General features: G+C 40.5%; 1 protein-coding gene across 5 annotated transcripts in view; it reads right to left on the bottom strand.

The window, feature by feature from the left end:
- Nucleotides 1-18,912, bottom strand: part of ARHGEF28 (Rho guanine nucleotide exchange factor 28) — a 140,050-nt gene that overhangs the window by 39,163 nt on the left and 81,975 nt on the right. For 2 of the 5 annotated variants that reach the window (XM_081929333.1, XM_081929335.1), the window contains 15 exons: nt 15,760-15,890; nt 14,531-14,754; nt 13,593-13,797; nt 13,078-13,189; nt 12,188-12,230; nt 11,739-11,862; nt 10,486-10,618; nt 9,002-9,057; nt 7,648-7,699; nt 6,121-6,268; nt 5,913-6,034; nt 4,599-4,739; nt 3,380-3,630; nt 1,942-2,064; nt 232-349 (listed from right to left, as the gene is read on the bottom strand). In XM_081929333.1, coding sequence (XP_081785459.1) covers nt 232-349; nt 1,942-2,064; nt 3,380-3,630; nt 4,599-4,739; nt 5,913-6,034; nt 6,121-6,268; nt 7,648-7,699; nt 9,002-9,057; nt 10,486-10,618; nt 11,739-11,862; nt 12,188-12,230; nt 13,078-13,189; nt 13,593-13,797; nt 14,531-14,754; nt 15,760-15,890 — 1,983 coding nt within the window. Of the gene's footprint in view, nt 1-231; nt 350-1,941; nt 2,065-3,379; nt 3,631-4,598; nt 4,746-5,912; nt 6,035-6,120; nt 6,269-7,635; nt 7,703-9,001; nt 9,058-10,485; nt 10,619-11,738; nt 11,863-12,187; nt 12,231-13,077; nt 13,190-13,592; nt 13,798-14,530; nt 14,755-15,759; nt 15,891-18,912 lie in introns of all 5 variants that reach the window. The other 3 variants (XM_081929334.1, XM_081929331.1, XM_081929332.1) reach the window with 3 other exon arrangements.

The following is an 18,912-nucleotide window of genomic DNA, read 5'->3' as shown; positions in this document are numbered from 1 at the left end:
GTTCTTGCCACTGCTTTCATTCAAGAAAAAAACACCTTGATGAAATAGGTTCCTATAAAAGCAAATGGAAGGGAGACGTGAAATTCTGATCCACCTGTTGTTTACTTTAGGTGGATATTTTCCTGTTCACAATGTGAGAAACTAGGGGAAAATCTTTGGTGCCCCTAGTGTTATTCAACAGAGCAAACCTTGAGAATTTCTGATGGCATGTGAATTAAAATTATGGCTTACCTTTGGAATACTGCAATATTCTCTCCACCAGAACTGGGTACTTTGTGATTCTTTGAGTAACAAGCAGAATACATTCTGGGATTCCTCTACGTCGAGCCAAAAGATTACTGTTCCGTAGCTTTAAAAACAGATGGAATTTTTAAATACAGCCCTTGTTTGATGTATTTGATGCGCAGGTTATGTTTAGCCTATGTTTAACAGGGTCCTCTTTTTCTGATTAAATCCAATGAAAATTCATATTATTCTTTTTATCTAGCTACAACATTTGTATGATGCAGTCAATAAGATAACTAACTATATAACTGAATTGTTCAAGTTCCCCAAGTCAGTGAATGATTAGAGCCTAGCCATCCCTAACCCATTGCTTCCCATCTGCATTGTAATACAACACCCATCATCCTTGACCATGGACCATGCTGGCCGAGGCTGATGGGCGTTGAGTCCAACAACAACCAGGGGGGAAGATGCTTTCTGGAATGCAACTATAACACTTATGTAAATAAGCATTCCTACCTGTGATACCTTATTTTTCCTCTTTTTTACATTGTGAATCTCTCCTGCCAGATTAAGGTAATTTTTACTTATCTTAGTTTTAGGGTTTGCATCATCAACCTGGTCGATAGAAAACAAGGTCTTCAATGGATTAACTAGTGTGAATTATTACTTTAGTTTGAAAGGTTATTGTGGTGGTTTTGAAATAAAAATAATCCAAACGAAAGAAGACCAGCACTAGTGGCTGGAACACCTGGGATGCTGAAGAGGACAACTAACTATCGTTGGTGGTGTCCAACATATCTCTTTTGCTCCTTCTGAGCCTAGTGAGAAGACCTAGCCCTGAAGATCTTAGAACTATATTCAAGCTAGGCTTCTGTGGGTCATCAGAATACAGCAAAATTCAGCACTAAGGGGGTCGGGTTAGCTTCCTTTCTTTGTGTTGCTAATCTTGATTTGCATTTGTTATTAAATTTAGATTTTATTGTAATATTAAATACGTTGACTTTGTTGTATTTGAATTTGTTGTTAAGTTTTGTAAGAAACTATGTGGGTTTCTTTGGCAAGGGGGGTTTCCCCCAAATCTGATACTGTATTTTGGTAGTAAGTTGAAATTCTTTGTAAGCTTTAGTAAACTGATTTTACACTCAATTTGTTAAATTTTACATTTGTTAAAGCCTCACTTACAGCTATGGGCCTGTTTTTAGAATAGAATTTAGCTCAACAACATAAATGACCTATGCCGATTAATTTTGTGCCTGCACAAGGTAATATATTCAGTTCTTTAAAAGAAACCTCTGTTAAAGAAAAATTAATTATATAATAATTAATGAATAATAATAATTTGCATAGGACTTTCAAGTGTTCAAAGTGCTTCACATACATGATTCAGTATCCCCATGATCATTATCTCTCATCGTACAGACTGAGGAGAGGGAGATTGAGGATGAGAGAGAATGACTTGCTTAGGGCTACTAGTGAATCCAAGGCACACAAAGTTCTGACCAGCGGCTTCCAGATTTGCAGCTCAGACTCGAGCCTCTGTGCTACACCAGCTTTGTTCAGGCATGTTACTATTAAGGATTCATTCATTCCAGCATTTTTTCTACAGAAGTAGCTGAGATTCCTGGATTGCAGGGGGTTGGACTAGACAACCTTTGGGGTCCCTTTCATCTCTACAGTTTTATGATTCTAACTCACCTGCTATTGCCAACTTACTTTGATGAAGTTCTGAAACTTTTTATTCTGTTGCAGTTCTTTGAAAAGACTCACTGCTTCTTTCTGATGACTACAAAATTCCCCATATATCATCTTCATTTTGTTTGCATTCTCTTCTGAAAACTGATAAAAAGCAGCAATTAAAAATAGTACTCATGGAATATCAAATGCCTTACATTGAAAATGTTACTAAGCCATACAAAGCCACGCAGATCAGTCAGATTAATGGCTAACCTCTGAAGGCAGTGGGAATCAAATAAAGTCTACACATGTCTGACTACAATTTATGTATTCAGTGGAGAGTTTTCATGTAAGTAATAAGACTAATATGTAGGGGCCCCCCCTCAAATATTTAATTGTCGCCAAAGGTATCCAAAGGATTATTTTTAACAAAGACTAATTCACTATATGAGGAAATAAGTAAAGCCATTTATAGGCCAGAAGTGAAGACTGATTATGTTCTGCATTATTAACGTAAGCAATAAAATCCCATCCCACCCCCCAAAATTGTCATGAAAATTCATCAGCATTTTGTACGCTGTTTTGAATAATATTCACATTTTTGCAACCAATTTCCCCTCGTGTGTGTGTGTGTGTTTTCAAGGGGTTAGTCTGGATGATACCGGACTCCCTTGTAATTCCTGGGGTTAAAATCTAATGAGGATTCCATTGCTGAATTAGCTAGGCAGGTTTTTTGTGATATATAGAGGTCATAGTTGTCACCATAGGTACCACCTAAGTATGGTCTAACAAAGGAAGTTGCTCTGTGCCAGAGGGCAAAAGGGTGGGCCCCTTCCCTCACCTGGCTTGTAGTGAGAAAGACATAAAATCACAAAGTTTCGTGAGCTAAGAGCTGGGCTAGAAGAAGGGAGAAGCCAGGGAGACAGAGCCATGCTTGACTTCTGTCTGAATCCAAGGCTGTGACCAAGGAAGACACAAGACCTTCTGAGGTGTTAGTGCTGTGAGCCTCTCCATCTTGGGGGTCAGGTTGTATATATGTGTATATATGTGTACATAAATCATATATCAGAAATACACCACAGTCTCTGCTCTCCCCCATTCGAAGGAAACCAAACCCTGGAACCTCTGGGAGTGGCGTGCAACAATATGTTATTTTCACTAATACATGCATTTATTGGGTACACTGGTATATGCATTTTGGTACACATTACCGGGCAGGAGAAAGGCATTGCAAAATTTGGAGAAGTGAGAATTTTGAAATATGGCTGTTTCGGTTGACATCTTGTTTTGCAAAGTACAAATTACGGAGGTTCACTTCACAGACTGGATCAAAATTCTCCTCCCATTCCTAGTTAGATATTCAAGTTGTAAACCTTGCAGATTACTAATATTGAATTAAATTTCTCCTCCGTCCCACTGAGCACAGTAAAGTTAATAAGAGTAAAAATGGATAAAATTGTTCAGCTCAGTGCCTTACCTGCTGCACAAGGATGTCTCCAATTCTGCTAATTACAAAATTTCTATCACTGCCCTCCTCACATGATTCCTGTCGTCTTTCCTTCATACTGCAGAAGAACTGCTGGTGAAGTTCTAGCAGTTCATCTAAACAGGGGAATATTTTGTCCACAGTGCTGTGATCCAGCTGCAATTCTTCTTTCATTCCTTTTCTGAATATTTTAGACATAATGAATAGGGTATGGATGTGATGTACTTCTGTCTGCATCAGCTCTGCAGTGAAGAAAAAGAAAATGCACAATTAAATAAATCAAAACTGACTTCCAATAAACTAACAGTCCCATATTTTAAAAAACGGGGGTTAAGGCCAGCATACAAGGACACTATACAGTCATACCTTGGTTTTCGAACAGCTTAGTTCATGACTGTTCCAGTTTGCAAACTATTTTTGGAAGCTGAATGTCCGATGGTGCTTCCGTGGCTTCCGATTGGCTGCAGGGGCTTCCTGCAGCCAATCAGAAGCCGCGCTTTTGGTTTCCAAACATTTTGGAAGTCGAACGCTTTTGGTTTCCGAACACACTTTTGGTTTCCAGACTTTTGGAAGTTGAACAGACTTCCAGACTTCTGGAATGTATTCCGTTCGACTTCCAAAGTACGACTATATATGGTAAGCAAAGTAGAAGGAATGTATCCGCTATTACAAGGCATGTACAATGGTACCTCAGGTTAAAAACTTAATTCATTCTGGAGGTCCATTCTTAACCTGAAACTGTTCTTAACCTGAAGCACCACTTTAAGCTAATGGGGCCTCCTGCTGCTGCTGCACAATTTCTGTTCTCATCCTGAAGCAAAGTTCTTAACCCAGGGTACTATTTCTGGGTTAGCGGAGTCTATAACCTGAAGTGTCTGTAACCTGAAGCGTATGTAACCCGGGTATCCACTGTAGTACATGCAAGCAGTACTCCTGAATCATCAAAATAAGTACAATTTTAGCAATTAATGATACATTTTCATTATCTCCGGTGCAAGAAAAAATGTGGGTACATTGTGATGAATACACTTGTTGTACTTTGTTTGCCATATATTGTGTCTTTGTATGCTGGCCTGAACCCCTGGTGTGTTTTTTTCTATTTCATACAGCGGGTTCCTTATTTTTGTGCTCACCAGCAGTTCTGGCATGGTTTACCTCATCATCTGTATCTAGTTATACAGAACATGAGACTAAATCTTAGAATACTGACCAAAAATCACATCTTGCCGTTTGATAATGTCCTTTTCCTGCTTATTGCAAAATGAAGGGTCGACAACAAGACTCCAGGATTCTGCCTCAAATTCTAATGCATCGGTGCTGAGGTCGCTCCACAGTGAGGCATCAACGTCGTCTGTAGCTATCAAAGTAAACAGTATTTAATATACCAGCCACATAAATATGAGCATGTGAAGGTGGAACTCAGGCAGTGATTAGATAATAACATAAATCAGATGTAGGGTTGATTTTTTGGGTGCACACAAGCAACACTGATGGACCTCAGTTATGAGATTGCATGAGCACATGACGCGAATCGGGAAGTTACAGATAGGGCTGAAAATGTGTGATTCTGCATCTCAGGCCTTCTTCCATATATACGGACTCAAATACAGTGGTACCTTGGTTTAAGAACAGCTTAGTTTATGAACAACTTGGATTAAGAATGCTGCAAACCTGGAAGTAGGTGTTTTGGTTTGTGAACTTTGCCATGGAAGCAGAACATGTTCTGCTTCATGTTGAGTGTGTCCCATTTGTAAATTGAGTCCCCCGCTGCTATGGGAAAGCAAGCCTTGGTTTAAGAATGCTTTGGTTTAAGAACGGACTTCCGGAATGGATTAAGTTTGTAAACCAAGGTACCACTGTAATGAGATCCTGTTCAGAGACCCTGCACTTTGCAAACACATGCACCAAGTGTGTTGGCTGCTGGTAGAGGGCCCTCCGATGATAGAATTCATCCCTAGAGAGGCTCACATAATGCTTTCCCTATGATTATTTCAGCACGAAGACTTTTTAGTTTTACCAGGTCTTCTTAAGAAATCTGTGATCTTATTGTTCTGAACCATAGTTTATATGCTTTTGCATTTCTCTCTGCTGGAAGAAGCATTATGCTGGAAACTGAAATTTTTATGGTGTTTTATCATTTTTATGTTGTGAGCTGTCTAGGAAAGAATGTTAGCAGGTAGGCATACATAAATATGTTAAATTGTTTTTAGTGTTAAATCACTTTGAGGTGTTTCATAGGAGGTGGTGCATAAATAAATAAATCCATATAGGCAAGAAAACCACTAGAAAAGAGATAGATATGTATTTTTAGAAGCATGATGCTGAGATGAAAAGGGAGATGGTCCTTGCAACCAAGAACTATAAAGCTTGCAACGCTCTTGTGATCCTCAGGAATAATGAAAATGGAAATGGGAGCAAATGTTTACTTGTTCGTCATTACAAGTGGACTAATTTATACACACTTCTTGTTAATATATTACACATTTACACATGTCAATAGTATCACACTGAGATCCCCATATACCTTCAATTATAAAAGAGTCAACTGACGAAGCGGACCCTATTGATTGCAACAGCTCTTCAGAGTGAGACCGAGATCTCCAGCTACTGGTATCGGTATCTGATTCCAAAGGTGACATGGATTTCCTAGGGTAAAGCAAAACCATACAGGTGTAGTGACTCATTTAGATAGCATCATGTTAACTGCAAGGCATCAGAGAGTGCCATTTTACCTTTCAAAACCGGTACCTGGAACACTTTTGGATAAGGGGTTTGATGGCTGCAATACATCTTTTTTTACAGTAGATAATCCAATGGGTGTTGAGGTAGAAGGGTGCATTGAGGACATTGTTGGCTGTGGAACATCTCTGAATGATGGATCTGGAAGGTCAAAGTTTCAGGTATTTCAGATATTAGACAAGTTTAACAAAGTGCTCTGTATCTGTGTCTTTGGAGAAAGCTGCAGCTTAGAGGGTGAGCACATGATTTGCATGTGAGAGGTTCCAGAATCAACTCCCAGCATTTCCACATAAGGCTGGGAGGGACCACTATCCGAAACTTTGGAGAGCTGCTACCAGTCAGTGTAGACAATACTGAGCTAACTGGACTAATGATCTGATTTATTATAAAGCAGTTTTCTATCTCCCAATGGCAAACTATGGCTATGATACCAAGAGCTCTTATATTTCACTCAGCTGATTTAAATAATAATACAGTGGTACCTTGGTTGTCAAACAGCTTGGCTCCCAAACAAATGGGCTCCCAAACGCCGCAAACCCGTAAATAAGTGTTCTGATTTGCAAACATTTTTTGGAAGTTAAACTTCCAATGCAGCTTCTGCAGCTTCTGACTAAGTGCAGGAAGCTCCTGCAGCCAATCAGAAGCCATGTCTTGGTTTTTGAACAGTTGAATGGGCTCCCGGGACAGATTATGTTTGGTGACCAAGGTACCACTGTAATAATTTTGAGTTGCAATCCACTACAACATATCCAAAGTATCATGGAGGGCTACTGCACAAGGAACATGTTGAAGCATCCCTGGAAGAATCTAAACGAATCTTTGGATCCTTGCCTATCTAATTAATGATGATCTCAGTAAAAATATTTTGCAGATTAAAATACACTTTTGATAATATTGTTGTAGGATTTAGAATTTTGAAAGGGTGAATTGCACCAGAGGATGAAGTTAAATTACTTCTCATAGCTATGATACTAAGTGAATTATGTTCTTAGACACCATATAACCTCCATTATTCATATTTCACAGGCTGATAGTTTTTAAAATAGAATTTCACACAGTTTTAATTCAGTCAGGCTAATATTTCTAGCAATTTCAACAAAGCTCAAAACTTTTGAATGGTTCATCCTGACGTTAGTGCATGCTCAAATAAACCAATATCTGTTTTCCTCAGATAATGTCTGCATTTAAAATTTTATTCTAGTTCGTAAGTAAACAATGGTTTGATGAAACCAAGAAGTGATTCATTAGGTACAAGGGGAGAAGGAGGAAAGAGCCCACAAGCCCAAGGCCTATACCCAATTCTCTAAACCATGGTTGAGCATATTGGTTGAATGCAGCCATTGAGTGCATCTTCACAAGTATTCAGGATAAAGTTGTATGCAAGGGCAAATTGTGTAGAAGCTCAGTTGTATCATTTTAAGCTTATTTTGCTAGTATTCAACAATTTTAACTGACAGGTGAACTGACAAATGAAAAAAAAAAGGATTTACATCTCTTAGCTTTCTTACTAGAGTGCTTACTTGTCTGGGCAGCTTGAATCCTGTTCTTAATATGGCACCTCTCTTGGGATTTCTGGTAAAGAAGAATGCTTTCTTAATAGTATGAAAATTTGAAGACGTCATTTAACACTCCTAGGCTTTAGGGCTGCCCCTCACCACATTCTGCCACTTCACATTCTGTGCTTTCCCTATAGCAAGTATGCCAATTGCTGGCATAGACTCAAACCTCAACATACATACCCATGAAATTTTTCTTGTTAAATTTCAGAGTGTTGCACTTGAATGCCCATTAAAGTGAATAGAGTCCCTTCTCCCCACAACTCACAATCTCACCCATGGTATTCTGTCAGAATGTCTTAATACCATGACATGTTGCCGTAGCAATTTCAGATAATTAAAATAAATCCTTAATATATGCATTTGTTCTCAATGCAATTATGCTTGTATCTGTGTGGCAAGTGTTCAGAGGTAAGCGGGAAGGGGAAGCTTAGGTCTGGGGTGGGTGGGGAACTGGAAAAATTAATGCTGGGGGTCAGTAATGTTGAGTGGAAATCTTGCTATTGCATCCTCGTTGGTGCACACCAGGAGGCGCTATTCCCCTTGGTACTACTTGAAGACATTGGATTCAGCCGCTGGATTTCATAGATGAAGGGAAGCTGTACATACTATGAGGGCTTATCTTTCATAAATAGCCACTCTTGTTATTTGTTACCAGAGATGAAAAATAGAGCAGATGAAGCTACAATTCAAAGGCTCCACTTGGACCTCAGTTCCCAATCAGTGGGCTTCAGCTGCACCCTTCTTCTTCCTCAGTTTTCCATTTATTGTGACCAGAAAAGTCACATATAGCAAGGTTCTAAAATGATCATAAGAATCAGCCCTATCGCAACCACTTTAATCCACACCTCTTCCCAAGATCTAACAACAACAACAACAAAAGATAGTAATATAGGAAGCACAAATCGGTGTGAGGAAAGGCAGGGAAAGGCGAGGGGAGTTGAAACAGACCTCGTGAAATTACACAGCCTTCAGTGCCTAAACAAGCTCAACAAGTTTCTGCCAAATAAGTAGAAACAAGAGGCTATAGGAAAATGCTAAATTTAAGTTTTCCCACTATTTTTAGACATTTTCTATTACCCCAAGAACGCCTTGGTTTTTCTACGGATGAATATGGCATATCCCTTCATTAGTTGTTTATCTATTTTGAAGTAACATATGAAACGTCATTTTGAGACACGACTCTCTAAGCTTCATCACCCTATGGATTACATGAAGCAAAATGACACAAGAGTACAGAAAAACACAGCAAGGAGGGAATTTATATAAGGCAATCAAACAACAAGCAGTGATATCTCCAAACCCTTTCAAAACTTACTTTTGGACACCCAGGAGCACTTTCTCTACAATTTTTATGCACAAGTGCATTGCAATCTACAAGAAAGAAATAAAAAAATCTCTCAAAATGTAAAGTTTATGACTTATCATCCCAACATTAAAAGGTTTATTTCTAGATAATCTAATCCAGGACACAATCTGTTCCCCTGCTGTGATGATTGGTAGCTTTCTACGAAAGGGGCCAGCAAAAAGGCAGCTGCTTGAGCAAAAGGTGCAGCACATATTCCATCTTATACTGAAATAGTATTTTGCGGACAAGGCCAAAGCAGCACCCACTGCGTAGAAGAGACTCTCTTTCCCGCTTCTCCCCAGTAACACTTAGTTTAAGCAGATACATGTTGGAATGTCACCACACACAGTGCTTCCCTGCCTCATGCAAACATTAGCCAATGAAGTGGAACAGAAGTGAGGAAGCACTGAGAATTTTACGTTCACATCCCTCATTTTCTTTAACTAAATGTTACCCGGGAGACATGGGGAGGAGAGAAGCCACACATTCCTTGAAAAATATGTTTCTTGATCTTCAGGCCATCATGTGCGTTTTATCCCATGGGTCCCAACTAGATGGGATGGCAGCAGACCTTCTCTTTAAATTCATGTTTGTACCGATCACATATGGAAACAGTGGTTCATTTCTGAGCACAACACGGGAGCATTATTATTAATTTGACCTACCACTCTAGGTGACTCACAAACTAATATAAAATGCACAAAAGATTAAAAAAACAGTAACAGTCATCAGTAAATTAACAAGAAACAATAATATCAAAAAAATACATTAATAACAGCAGTAAAGTGTCACCAGTATTTGGACCAGGCTAGCCAGCACACCAGATTCTATAAAGGTCCACCAAATGCTGGCAGAAGAGGTAAGTCTCAACCAAAAGGATATTAATGCCACCACCAGGCAGGCCCTGCTAGGGAGAACATTCCAAGCTCCCTTGCAAGGTGGTGGGCTTTCATTTGTTAGAGATTCTTAAACAGAGGCTGGGTGGCACCTCTCATGAATACAATTGGACTAGATAACTTTTGAGGTCCCTCCCTATTGTATGATTATGTGGGGTTGTGTCTGATGGTGTTGCTCAGCTGGCAGCAAGGCTTCCACCCATGGAACAGGGAGGAAGCATTCTTCATCAATTCCTCCTCCTCTGCAACCACCTTAAAACACCTCGAACATATTTTGCGGTGAGGCCTAAACCTCTGGAACAGATTGGGAAGGCTGCAGGGGGAGAATCTCCGAAAATTGTTTCCCTTCTCGTTCTGTTGATGGAAGCCTTACCATCAGCCTAGCAACACGATTTGGTACAACCCTATGATTCTAAGGATGTTGATGCAATCTATACAAGTGCTACTGTGAGGTATAAGAACCCTATGATATGATTAAGGCTATTTTCAATCAGAGTTATGGAATATGGGGGAATCTGTGGGTGTCAAATGTCTTCAGCATAAAACGTAGGTACTTACATAAACACTGCAATGCCTCTTTCCCCAAAAGGGCTTTCTCACATGAGAAGCATGGCATCACCCCACCAAAAGTTCCAGAAACAAATTGGTGCCTGTTAAGCTTCTCCTTCTCTTTGGCGTCCTTATTTTTGGCCTTGATAAGCCCAATGAAAAACAAAAGAATTAAAAGTTCATTAGCTTTTGAAATGTTCCAGTATTATTAAGCCCAGCAGCGGTTTTATCTTTCCCATGTCACCTACTGCCTTGTTCTTTAGAAGTGGAGAAATTAGCTGCATCTTATAAAATCTCCCCAGTCTTCTATCTTTTATATACATTCATTTTGTTAATTTTGCACAAGAAAGCATCAACAAGAACAACAATTCAACAAATGCAGATCTCTTGTCATCATTCAGTCGGACGATGTGCATAAAGGCAGTACATTCCGAACACAACGTTCCAAATGCATGCTTCCATTTAACAGACATTCCTTGCACCCCTCCTGGTTTATGGGGGTTTTTCAGGTCTCGCTCCTTCTAAACCTTGACTAAACACCCATTATAGTTACAGTGATGCTTGCTGAAGGCTCCTTCATTTACTTCCAGAAATGCCAACTCATTAGACAAATTTGCCTGTGTAGAACTGTGATGTCATCCTATTTACTATGTAATACCTGATTGGCTAGGATCCCCCATGGGATTATCCCCAAAAATAGAAAGATTCAGAGCAAACACAATAATTATAAGAACAATGGGACCAAAGCAATTTAAGCTGGCAGTGAACAGGCTGGGGGGTGGGGGGAATAAGCATTTCCATGACTGGGAGATGGCAGAAAATACTTTTCCCCAAAGTGCTACTTTCACGTCAAAAAAAAAGTCAAAAGGGGAGGGATGTTTTGTGCAGCTGTACAAATAGTCCTATTATTGTTGCGACTTGTATCAAACCCTGTCCTTTTCTCTCTTTATCTTCACTTAAGGCAGAAATGAGACATGTAGCCGACTAAGAGGGTAGAGTCTTGAGTTAGTGAAGAAGATGGTATGGCTTCAGATTGCAGGTGGGGAAGGCTATTTTTAATGTTACTAACATAATAAAAACCACGCAAGGCAACCCTCTGCATCAAATGCAGAAATGTCTCATTTCCCAGGAAAATACGTGTTTACAGGGTTACATCTGCAAACATTTAGAAGCCGTTCTCATTTCAAAATCTATTCCGCATTCTTAAGATATATATATATATATTAAAAACCTGTCATCTCGCACACATCATATTGAATTACCTTGGATTTATTTCGTGTACTGGCCATTCTATTCATCAGAAAGCTAAAAGTACGGCTGACTTTATATTTCTCAGATTCCGATTTTGTAGGTATTATATACTTTTCCCACTCTTCTTCCGGAATCCTAAAAATACACCAGGAAATCTTTCATTATGCTATGCATGGTTTCTTGAAATCAGGTAACTAATTAATACACTGTGACGGTGCTATTGGAGACAAGAAGAGAACAAATATATTTCCTAAAACTGAATTCAGAACCATAATTTTACATAAATGAGGTGTGGTACTTTACATAGCTATCACCAACAAATACTAATCAGGTTGGCACTGGGGTGGTTTAATGATGTAATAAATCTAGCTGTAAAGTAAAACAGTTGCAGTTGGTTGATGGCTATTGCTAATAACCAGATAACTATTTATTCTTAAATATGCCCTTAAAAAGTCCATACCTTTTCTCTCTTGACTGTTCAGGCAAGCTGAATGCACGTTGTTCTACAAAACAATAATAAGTTTAAAGCAGCAATATCACAATATTCACTCAATTACTGCAGGCTAACATGGCTGAATATTTAAAAGCAAAAAGTGGGGGGGGGGGAGATCTATCAAATATTCATTCTCTTTCTCTTTCTCTGTAATCAACAGTAATTTATGCACTCATTCGGTATATAAACTTTGTGAAATAAATAAATAAATGTGACTTATTTTGGCTGACAGAATTTGCTTGGGAGGAGAAAGAAAAACCAGCACATGGTGGGGAAGGGGACGAGGTCCACCTGCATCTATTTTGCCTCAGCTATTGCAGATTCAAGGTTTATTCCCATTGCTTGTAGGCAACCTTCCGGGAGGGCTGCATGCCAATCTTTGGGCAGAGCCAGATTCGCTGTTCAGTGTGTTCAGCAAATAAACTTGTTTCAACACACACACACACACACACACACACACACACAAACACCCTCTGTCTCCTCCACACAGGCAAGCAAGAAGCAGAGTTCAAGGCTCCTTTCAAGCCAAGCAAGAACACTCAAGGAGGGTGCTAAGGAGGCCCAGTGACAGGCATGGGCTTAGGGGGAGGGGAGGGGCTAGGGAGGGGCTGGAGCCTGGGGAGAGACTCAGGGTCCAGATACAGAGGGCTGAAGGGTCACTCAGAAGGAGCCTTTCTCCTGACTGTATTAAACACCAGGGTTTTTCTAATCACCCCCAAGTTTTAAGCAAGTGCACCTGCATTCCTAAAGATCTAAAGGAAGTTTAGACTTGGGCTGAATAAAGGACACCAACTTCATCCTTCTGCAGGGAATAGGGGAGGAGGAACATGACAAGTGAAAACAGGGCTAATGCTTACCGTCATTTGCATCAGCTACTATGAAGTCCCGTGCACATTGTGATTTCCCTAATAAGACTTTGGGTGACGTATAGGAATATGAACGAGACCGAATTCCGGACAGCAACGATTCCTAAAAAACACCCAGTGTTTTAGAGAACTGATCTTCAACAACAACAACAACAACAACATAAGTCCAGATTTCCTCATCCTTTTTCTAACTGCTAGGTAGGTGTTGATGTTTTTCAAATAAACATTTGCTAAGCCAGATGAATGCTCAATCCAATTATTTCATTTATGGCCACTGTAAGTAAAGGTATTTATGTGCAATTCTTTTCCTCTAGACTTGTCTATTGCTGAAAAGATGGTGTGGCAAATTTTGGGAAATACGATCTCACATCAATTAAAGGTTGCAGCCAACCCCATATTTAATAATGAGTTTGAAGAAAAATGGTACCCCGCCTAAATGTAATTGATTTGGCTAACTGGAAATAGAAAAGATGAGTTACTAACTTTGTAGGAAAACAAGCAAATACCTTTGACTGCAGATTGCTGGACAAAGGAAGGGATTCAGCCCTGCTCATGTTAAAATCCAGTTCTGTTGCTGTCTCTGAGGAACCTAACCCATCCCTATTGGCCAAGGCTGCAGAAGAGTTGAAGGACATTGAAGGGTAGCAGTTATGGGATCGGTTAGAAATTCTTTCATCTCCATTGTCTACATCCAAGTCATCAAGACTAGAACTAAGCAGAGAGAGAGAGAGGGACAGCAAATTACAAATGCAACTTAAGCAGAGGGTGTTACAGACACTGTCTATGATCAGTATCCCAGCCACCTTCCAAAGACTTCTGCATGGCTCAAATATCTAAGAAATTAGAGGCATGTGCTAAGCCAGGAGTGGGGATATGGATATGAAGTTGAAGTGCATCAGATTTTTATCTCCCCCATATCCGCTGTAGGCCATATTCGACAGGAGGGGCACCAATCTGTCGGGTGATCCAATTTATCTCACAGGGTTTGAAATCAAACCATGAGGGGGCAACCCTTTATTAAAGTACCATGAAGGGCTCTCTGGGAGCAATGATGATTAGCTGGTAGTCAATGATTGCAGAGAGCCATGTGTGGCGCTGTGCAGTCCTGACAATCAGCTGATTTCCATCCAGAAAACCAAGGTTCAGAAAAATACAAGAATGAAGGGCAACATTTCACAAATCTAAGAGAAGACTATGGATTAGATTGGATTGGATTGGAAAGGGGGGCTTGCAGACAGCCTTAGGTTGGAATCATAGCCCCATTTGCATTCAGTGGAATTCATTTCTGGGTCAACATAGTTAGCACTGCAGCCTATGGCTATCTTTTTATATCCTCAGGAGACAATTTTTTGACATTCATTTTTCTCTCTGTTTTTTGAGCAAGACATGTTTGTATGGGGGGGGGGTTCTTTTCGAAACAACACTGCTAAAATTAAATCCACACCTCCTTTTTTTAATGATGGAATAGCGTTGATTCCGTTGATTGCTAAATGCATGTGTCTTCTTGGGACCTGCTGCGTCCAAATTAGGCTGAATGATGGGGGAGGAGTTTCTGCTGTCCCCGCTATTTGCTGATGCTTCTGGATCTTCATTTGAGTCTGCGCGGTCTCTGTACATTTCAGGAGCAGACTGGTCTACCTTCATGTACTTGACGCCCATGTCTTCCATCTAAAGCAAGAAATCCAAACAAGTTAGGTGATATTCAAAAGCTGCAAAACAAAATGAAATGAAGTTGAATCCAGTCTGTAAAGACTAGTATGAGGTCCTCACATTCCAAATACAAAACTGGCTAGAGAAACACAACCTAGGATGTGTTCTAGGATTGCTTCCAGATTACCTGTTTATTGAACATTTATCCTGATTTGTTTGTGGGGAGGTTACATGGCCTTGTATCAAGCAACCATTATTCCACCCTTTGGAGTGCACTTTCCTGTCATTTTAATTATTGCTAGAAGTCCGTTATTTGGGGGGAGACGGAGAGCAGCTAAACAGAGGCCGTTTGAAGAATGATCTCCCTGTAGGTTTCTTATTTTGTTATACTTATGTTTAATAAGCATGTCACGTGGCTAGCGTGACAAGCTGCATCTGGCGAGACAGCGCAGCACACGGAACGCCGTTTACCTTCCCGCTGGTAAGCGGTCCCTATTTATCTACTTGCACCCGGAGGTGCTTTTGAACTGCTAGGTTGGCAGGCACTGGGACCGAACGACGGGAGCGCACCCCGCCACAGGGATTCGAACCGCCAACCATGTGATCGGCAAGTCCTAGGCGCTGAGGTCTACCCACAGCGCCACCCGCGTCCCGAGCAGACATTAAGATGCTATTAAATATCATCTGTAACCAACAGAAGCAGAAAGAAATGGAATATAAACCCCAGTAATGCAGAGAAAAGGAAAGCTAGTTTTGTTAATAATCATCTTCGTCGTTAAATTTGGGGTTTTTTTAGAACCACAACTAAGATCAGACTGTTAATTTCACACACCCCTAGAAAACTGAAATACAAAAAGAAAGAAAGAAAGAAAGAAAGAAAGAAAGAAAGAAAGAAAGAAAGAAAGAAAGAAAGAAAGAAAGAAAACGGCCAAGGCAATTGTGGGGTTCCTCCAACTCCTGGGTCTGGATGTTAGTGTGCCCATTTTACAAGAAGTCAGCAGAGTCCATGTCTGCCAGACTTACCTGATCCACCACCATGCGGTTTGCATAGACTTCTTCACTTCCATTCAGCATCGCAGAAAGTCTGGCTGCGGCAAAGAAGGTGGAGGGATTTGAGGTTTTCCGATAAGCCTCAAATGGGGAATGTTGTTGAACTGGAATAAACCATATAATAGACACATAGAATCATAAATACAAACAATTTATTTCCTGTATAGTCATTCAGAGTAAAGTGGGGCTGGTTTCATTATGAGAATTAAAGAAAACATAAAGCCATTTCACAATAATATCACTTCTGTCTGTTTATTTACTTAGTATTTTATTTCCACATAGTTATATCACACACCTCCTCCCAGTGGGAGCACAGGGCAGCCAGCAATAAATAATACAACCTTGTTTTATTATTAAGAAGTACACAGTTAAACGAATATTCAATGAATATTCAATGAAACAAAGAGTTAAACGAATATTCAATGAAACAAGATAAACAAGACAAAATATTCATCATTGCTAAAAGCATGACCTTCAGCAGCTAAGTGAAAATGTGCCTGATAGATTTCCAGTGGGAGGGTAATCCATAATTGTGAATTTGAATCTACCTGTCTAATTTCACTTTAGGAAACAGAGTCAATGATGGTTAGGAAACGATGATGGTTCACTTTAGGAAACTGGGTCAACTTAACTGAGGGGCAGCTCATGTTGCAGCAGGTCCAAAGTTATCTGAGCCTTAATGGTTAAAACAAGCACTTTAAATTGAGCCCGGAAATGAATAGCCCAGGTTGTCAACCTGGTCCCTACCGCCCACTAGTGGCCGTTTCAGGATTCTAGGAGGGCGGTAGGGGGTTCTACGGCACAAGGTGAATCGTCCTTCCATCGAGCACTGGTGGGAGGTATGGAAATTTTACCATCAAGAAAGATGCATTAGTGGGCGGTAGGTATAGAAAGGATGACTACCCCTGGAATAGCCAATCAATGATGATCCTGTAAATTCGGGTTGGTGTGAGCTGGTGTTCAGGTCCCAGATCTGGTGGCTGCATTTTGGACTAACTAGAGTGTCCAGCCTGTCCTTCAAGGCAGCCCCATATAGACAAAATTCCAGCAACCTAGCTTGGAAGTAACTAGGGCACACATGGAGTATGTGTGGTCCTCCAGTTGCTGTAAGGATCTGAGCCCTGGTCTCCCAGGTCCTAGTCCAACACCCTAATCATTACACCTCACTGGCTCTGCACACACAATCTCAGTATGTGTCCTTCAAATTGTAGGCGTGCCAAGCAGAGAGTGTTTGGGTTTACCAGGTTTTTCTTTTTTGTTCATGTGACAATTTGCCAACTAAATGAATGGAGTAGGACCAAGGAATCTGAGCAGCAGCCTGCCAGTTTCCTCCCCACTAGGCATCTTCCAAAAGAACTATAGATCCTGGTCTCCTGCTTTCCCTTGCATGTGCAAAAAAAAACACTTTGTTGGAAGGAAGAATGTTTCCAGGATCCTGCTTTGTAATCTAGCCAAGCTTTTGTGCCTCCTTGATCTTGGCTGTTCCAGCTCTTTGCATCACACACAAAACCTTCCTGACTATGTCATGGTGTGATAAAAGGATACAAAAATACCACCATTGCCTCACCTGCCTTTTTTCCCCTATAAGTATTTCAGAGAGGAGATGGAAAGTGAATGTGGTTTTAAAAAAATTACACAGAAAAAGGAAAAGGAGGTAAAATATGTAGCAGCAGCTCCTGATAACCTCAATTCCTCCCCTACCAAACACATTTTCTTTCACAGTTCATTCAGGATGCAATCAACACAAATAAACAGCAAGCCTCCATCTTAATTAGGCTCTGTAACAAAAGGACATCTTTCTTTGGAGCAGGAATTTACTTCCCTGCCACCCAGTGGTGTAGCGTGGGTTGTCAGCACCCGGGGCAAGGCAAGTAATTTGCACCCCCTAACCCGTGGATTTGCGCCCCCTAACCCGTGGATTTGCGCACCCTAACCCTAACCCCCAGATGTTGCGCCTGGTGCGTCCGCCCCCCCCTGCACCCCCCCACGCTATGCCACTGCTGCCCCCTTCTCTTCAGCTCCTCTGAGAATCAGGAGGACCTCCTGAATGCTGTGATTCAGAGGGCTGAGGGGGATCCCCCAAAACTGGGTGGAGACAACTTGTGGTTTTCTCTGGTTCCAGCCAATGAAATGTTCTAAATGCAACCTATGGAACTTAAATCAACAATATGTGGTCTGCATTTAGAAAATATTGAGGAGGAGCCCAAGCTGCACCTAAGAGCCTCAATTCCCCCATTTTCCAAAAAAAGCTTTCACAATGATGGCCTGTTTTAAACTACAGAAAGAAACATTCTATCAAACTCCCTTTTGATATCTGATTTCGTTATTTTTTAAAGATTTTTTATGTGGCCAATCTAGAAGCCTAAGATGGTAAACAAACAAAAATACAAACTGACATATTAACACTATCCAATAATGTAATAGCAGCAAACACAAGTCTTTATCTTGTTGACATAAGCAAATCTGGATAAAACCAGCATGAAACTAACCAGATATAGAGACAACATCAACCTTTCCCTGAGAGTACCCACATAATAGAGTTAATAAGTGATCATGTACTACGTATTCCAATAAATTAAGATCTGAGCTAACTGTGAGATGCTAGGAGTGAAGGTTGTGCATAGTTCTCCTTCCAGAAATGACTTCAAGTGTAATTATTAATTTTTTTAAAAGCTATTAAAATGCCAAAGCCACAGGCCTCCCTTACTCTAGCTTGTATCACACGACATGCTACAGACTTGTACACATTTGAGTTGTCCAGGAATACGAAAAGCACAGTCAGCTTTAAATGGCATTTGCTATGCCTCATCCCACAAAATGGCATCATAAGCAAGACTAAATACTATGTTATTAAAGAAGTAATTGCAAACACCATGTTACAACCTCAAATGTGAGACATTGCAAGTGCTCTTCCCTGTTGCAAGTCTGTGCCGCCTGCCCACTTGCTAAAATTTCCACCGCTCCTCTGGACTTCTGGTTAGATACAGCTGAGTAAAATCATACACCCTGTGAGTGGATTATATAGACCCCTGTCTTTCTACCTGTTTGGGTGCTCACCACAGGAAATTATCAGTTGGTATTTAATGGTTGTCTGTTTCTCACTCTGTTTCTGACCCATTAGATTTG

The sequence above is a fragment of the Podarcis melisellensis genome (genome assembly GCF_964234715.1).
Source record: "Podarcis melisellensis genome assembly, chromosome: 11".
Classification (NCBI taxonomy): domain Eukaryota; kingdom Metazoa; phylum Chordata; class Lepidosauria; order Squamata; family Lacertidae; genus Podarcis; species Podarcis melisellensis.
This window is presented reverse-complemented; position numbering and strand designations above follow the sequence as displayed.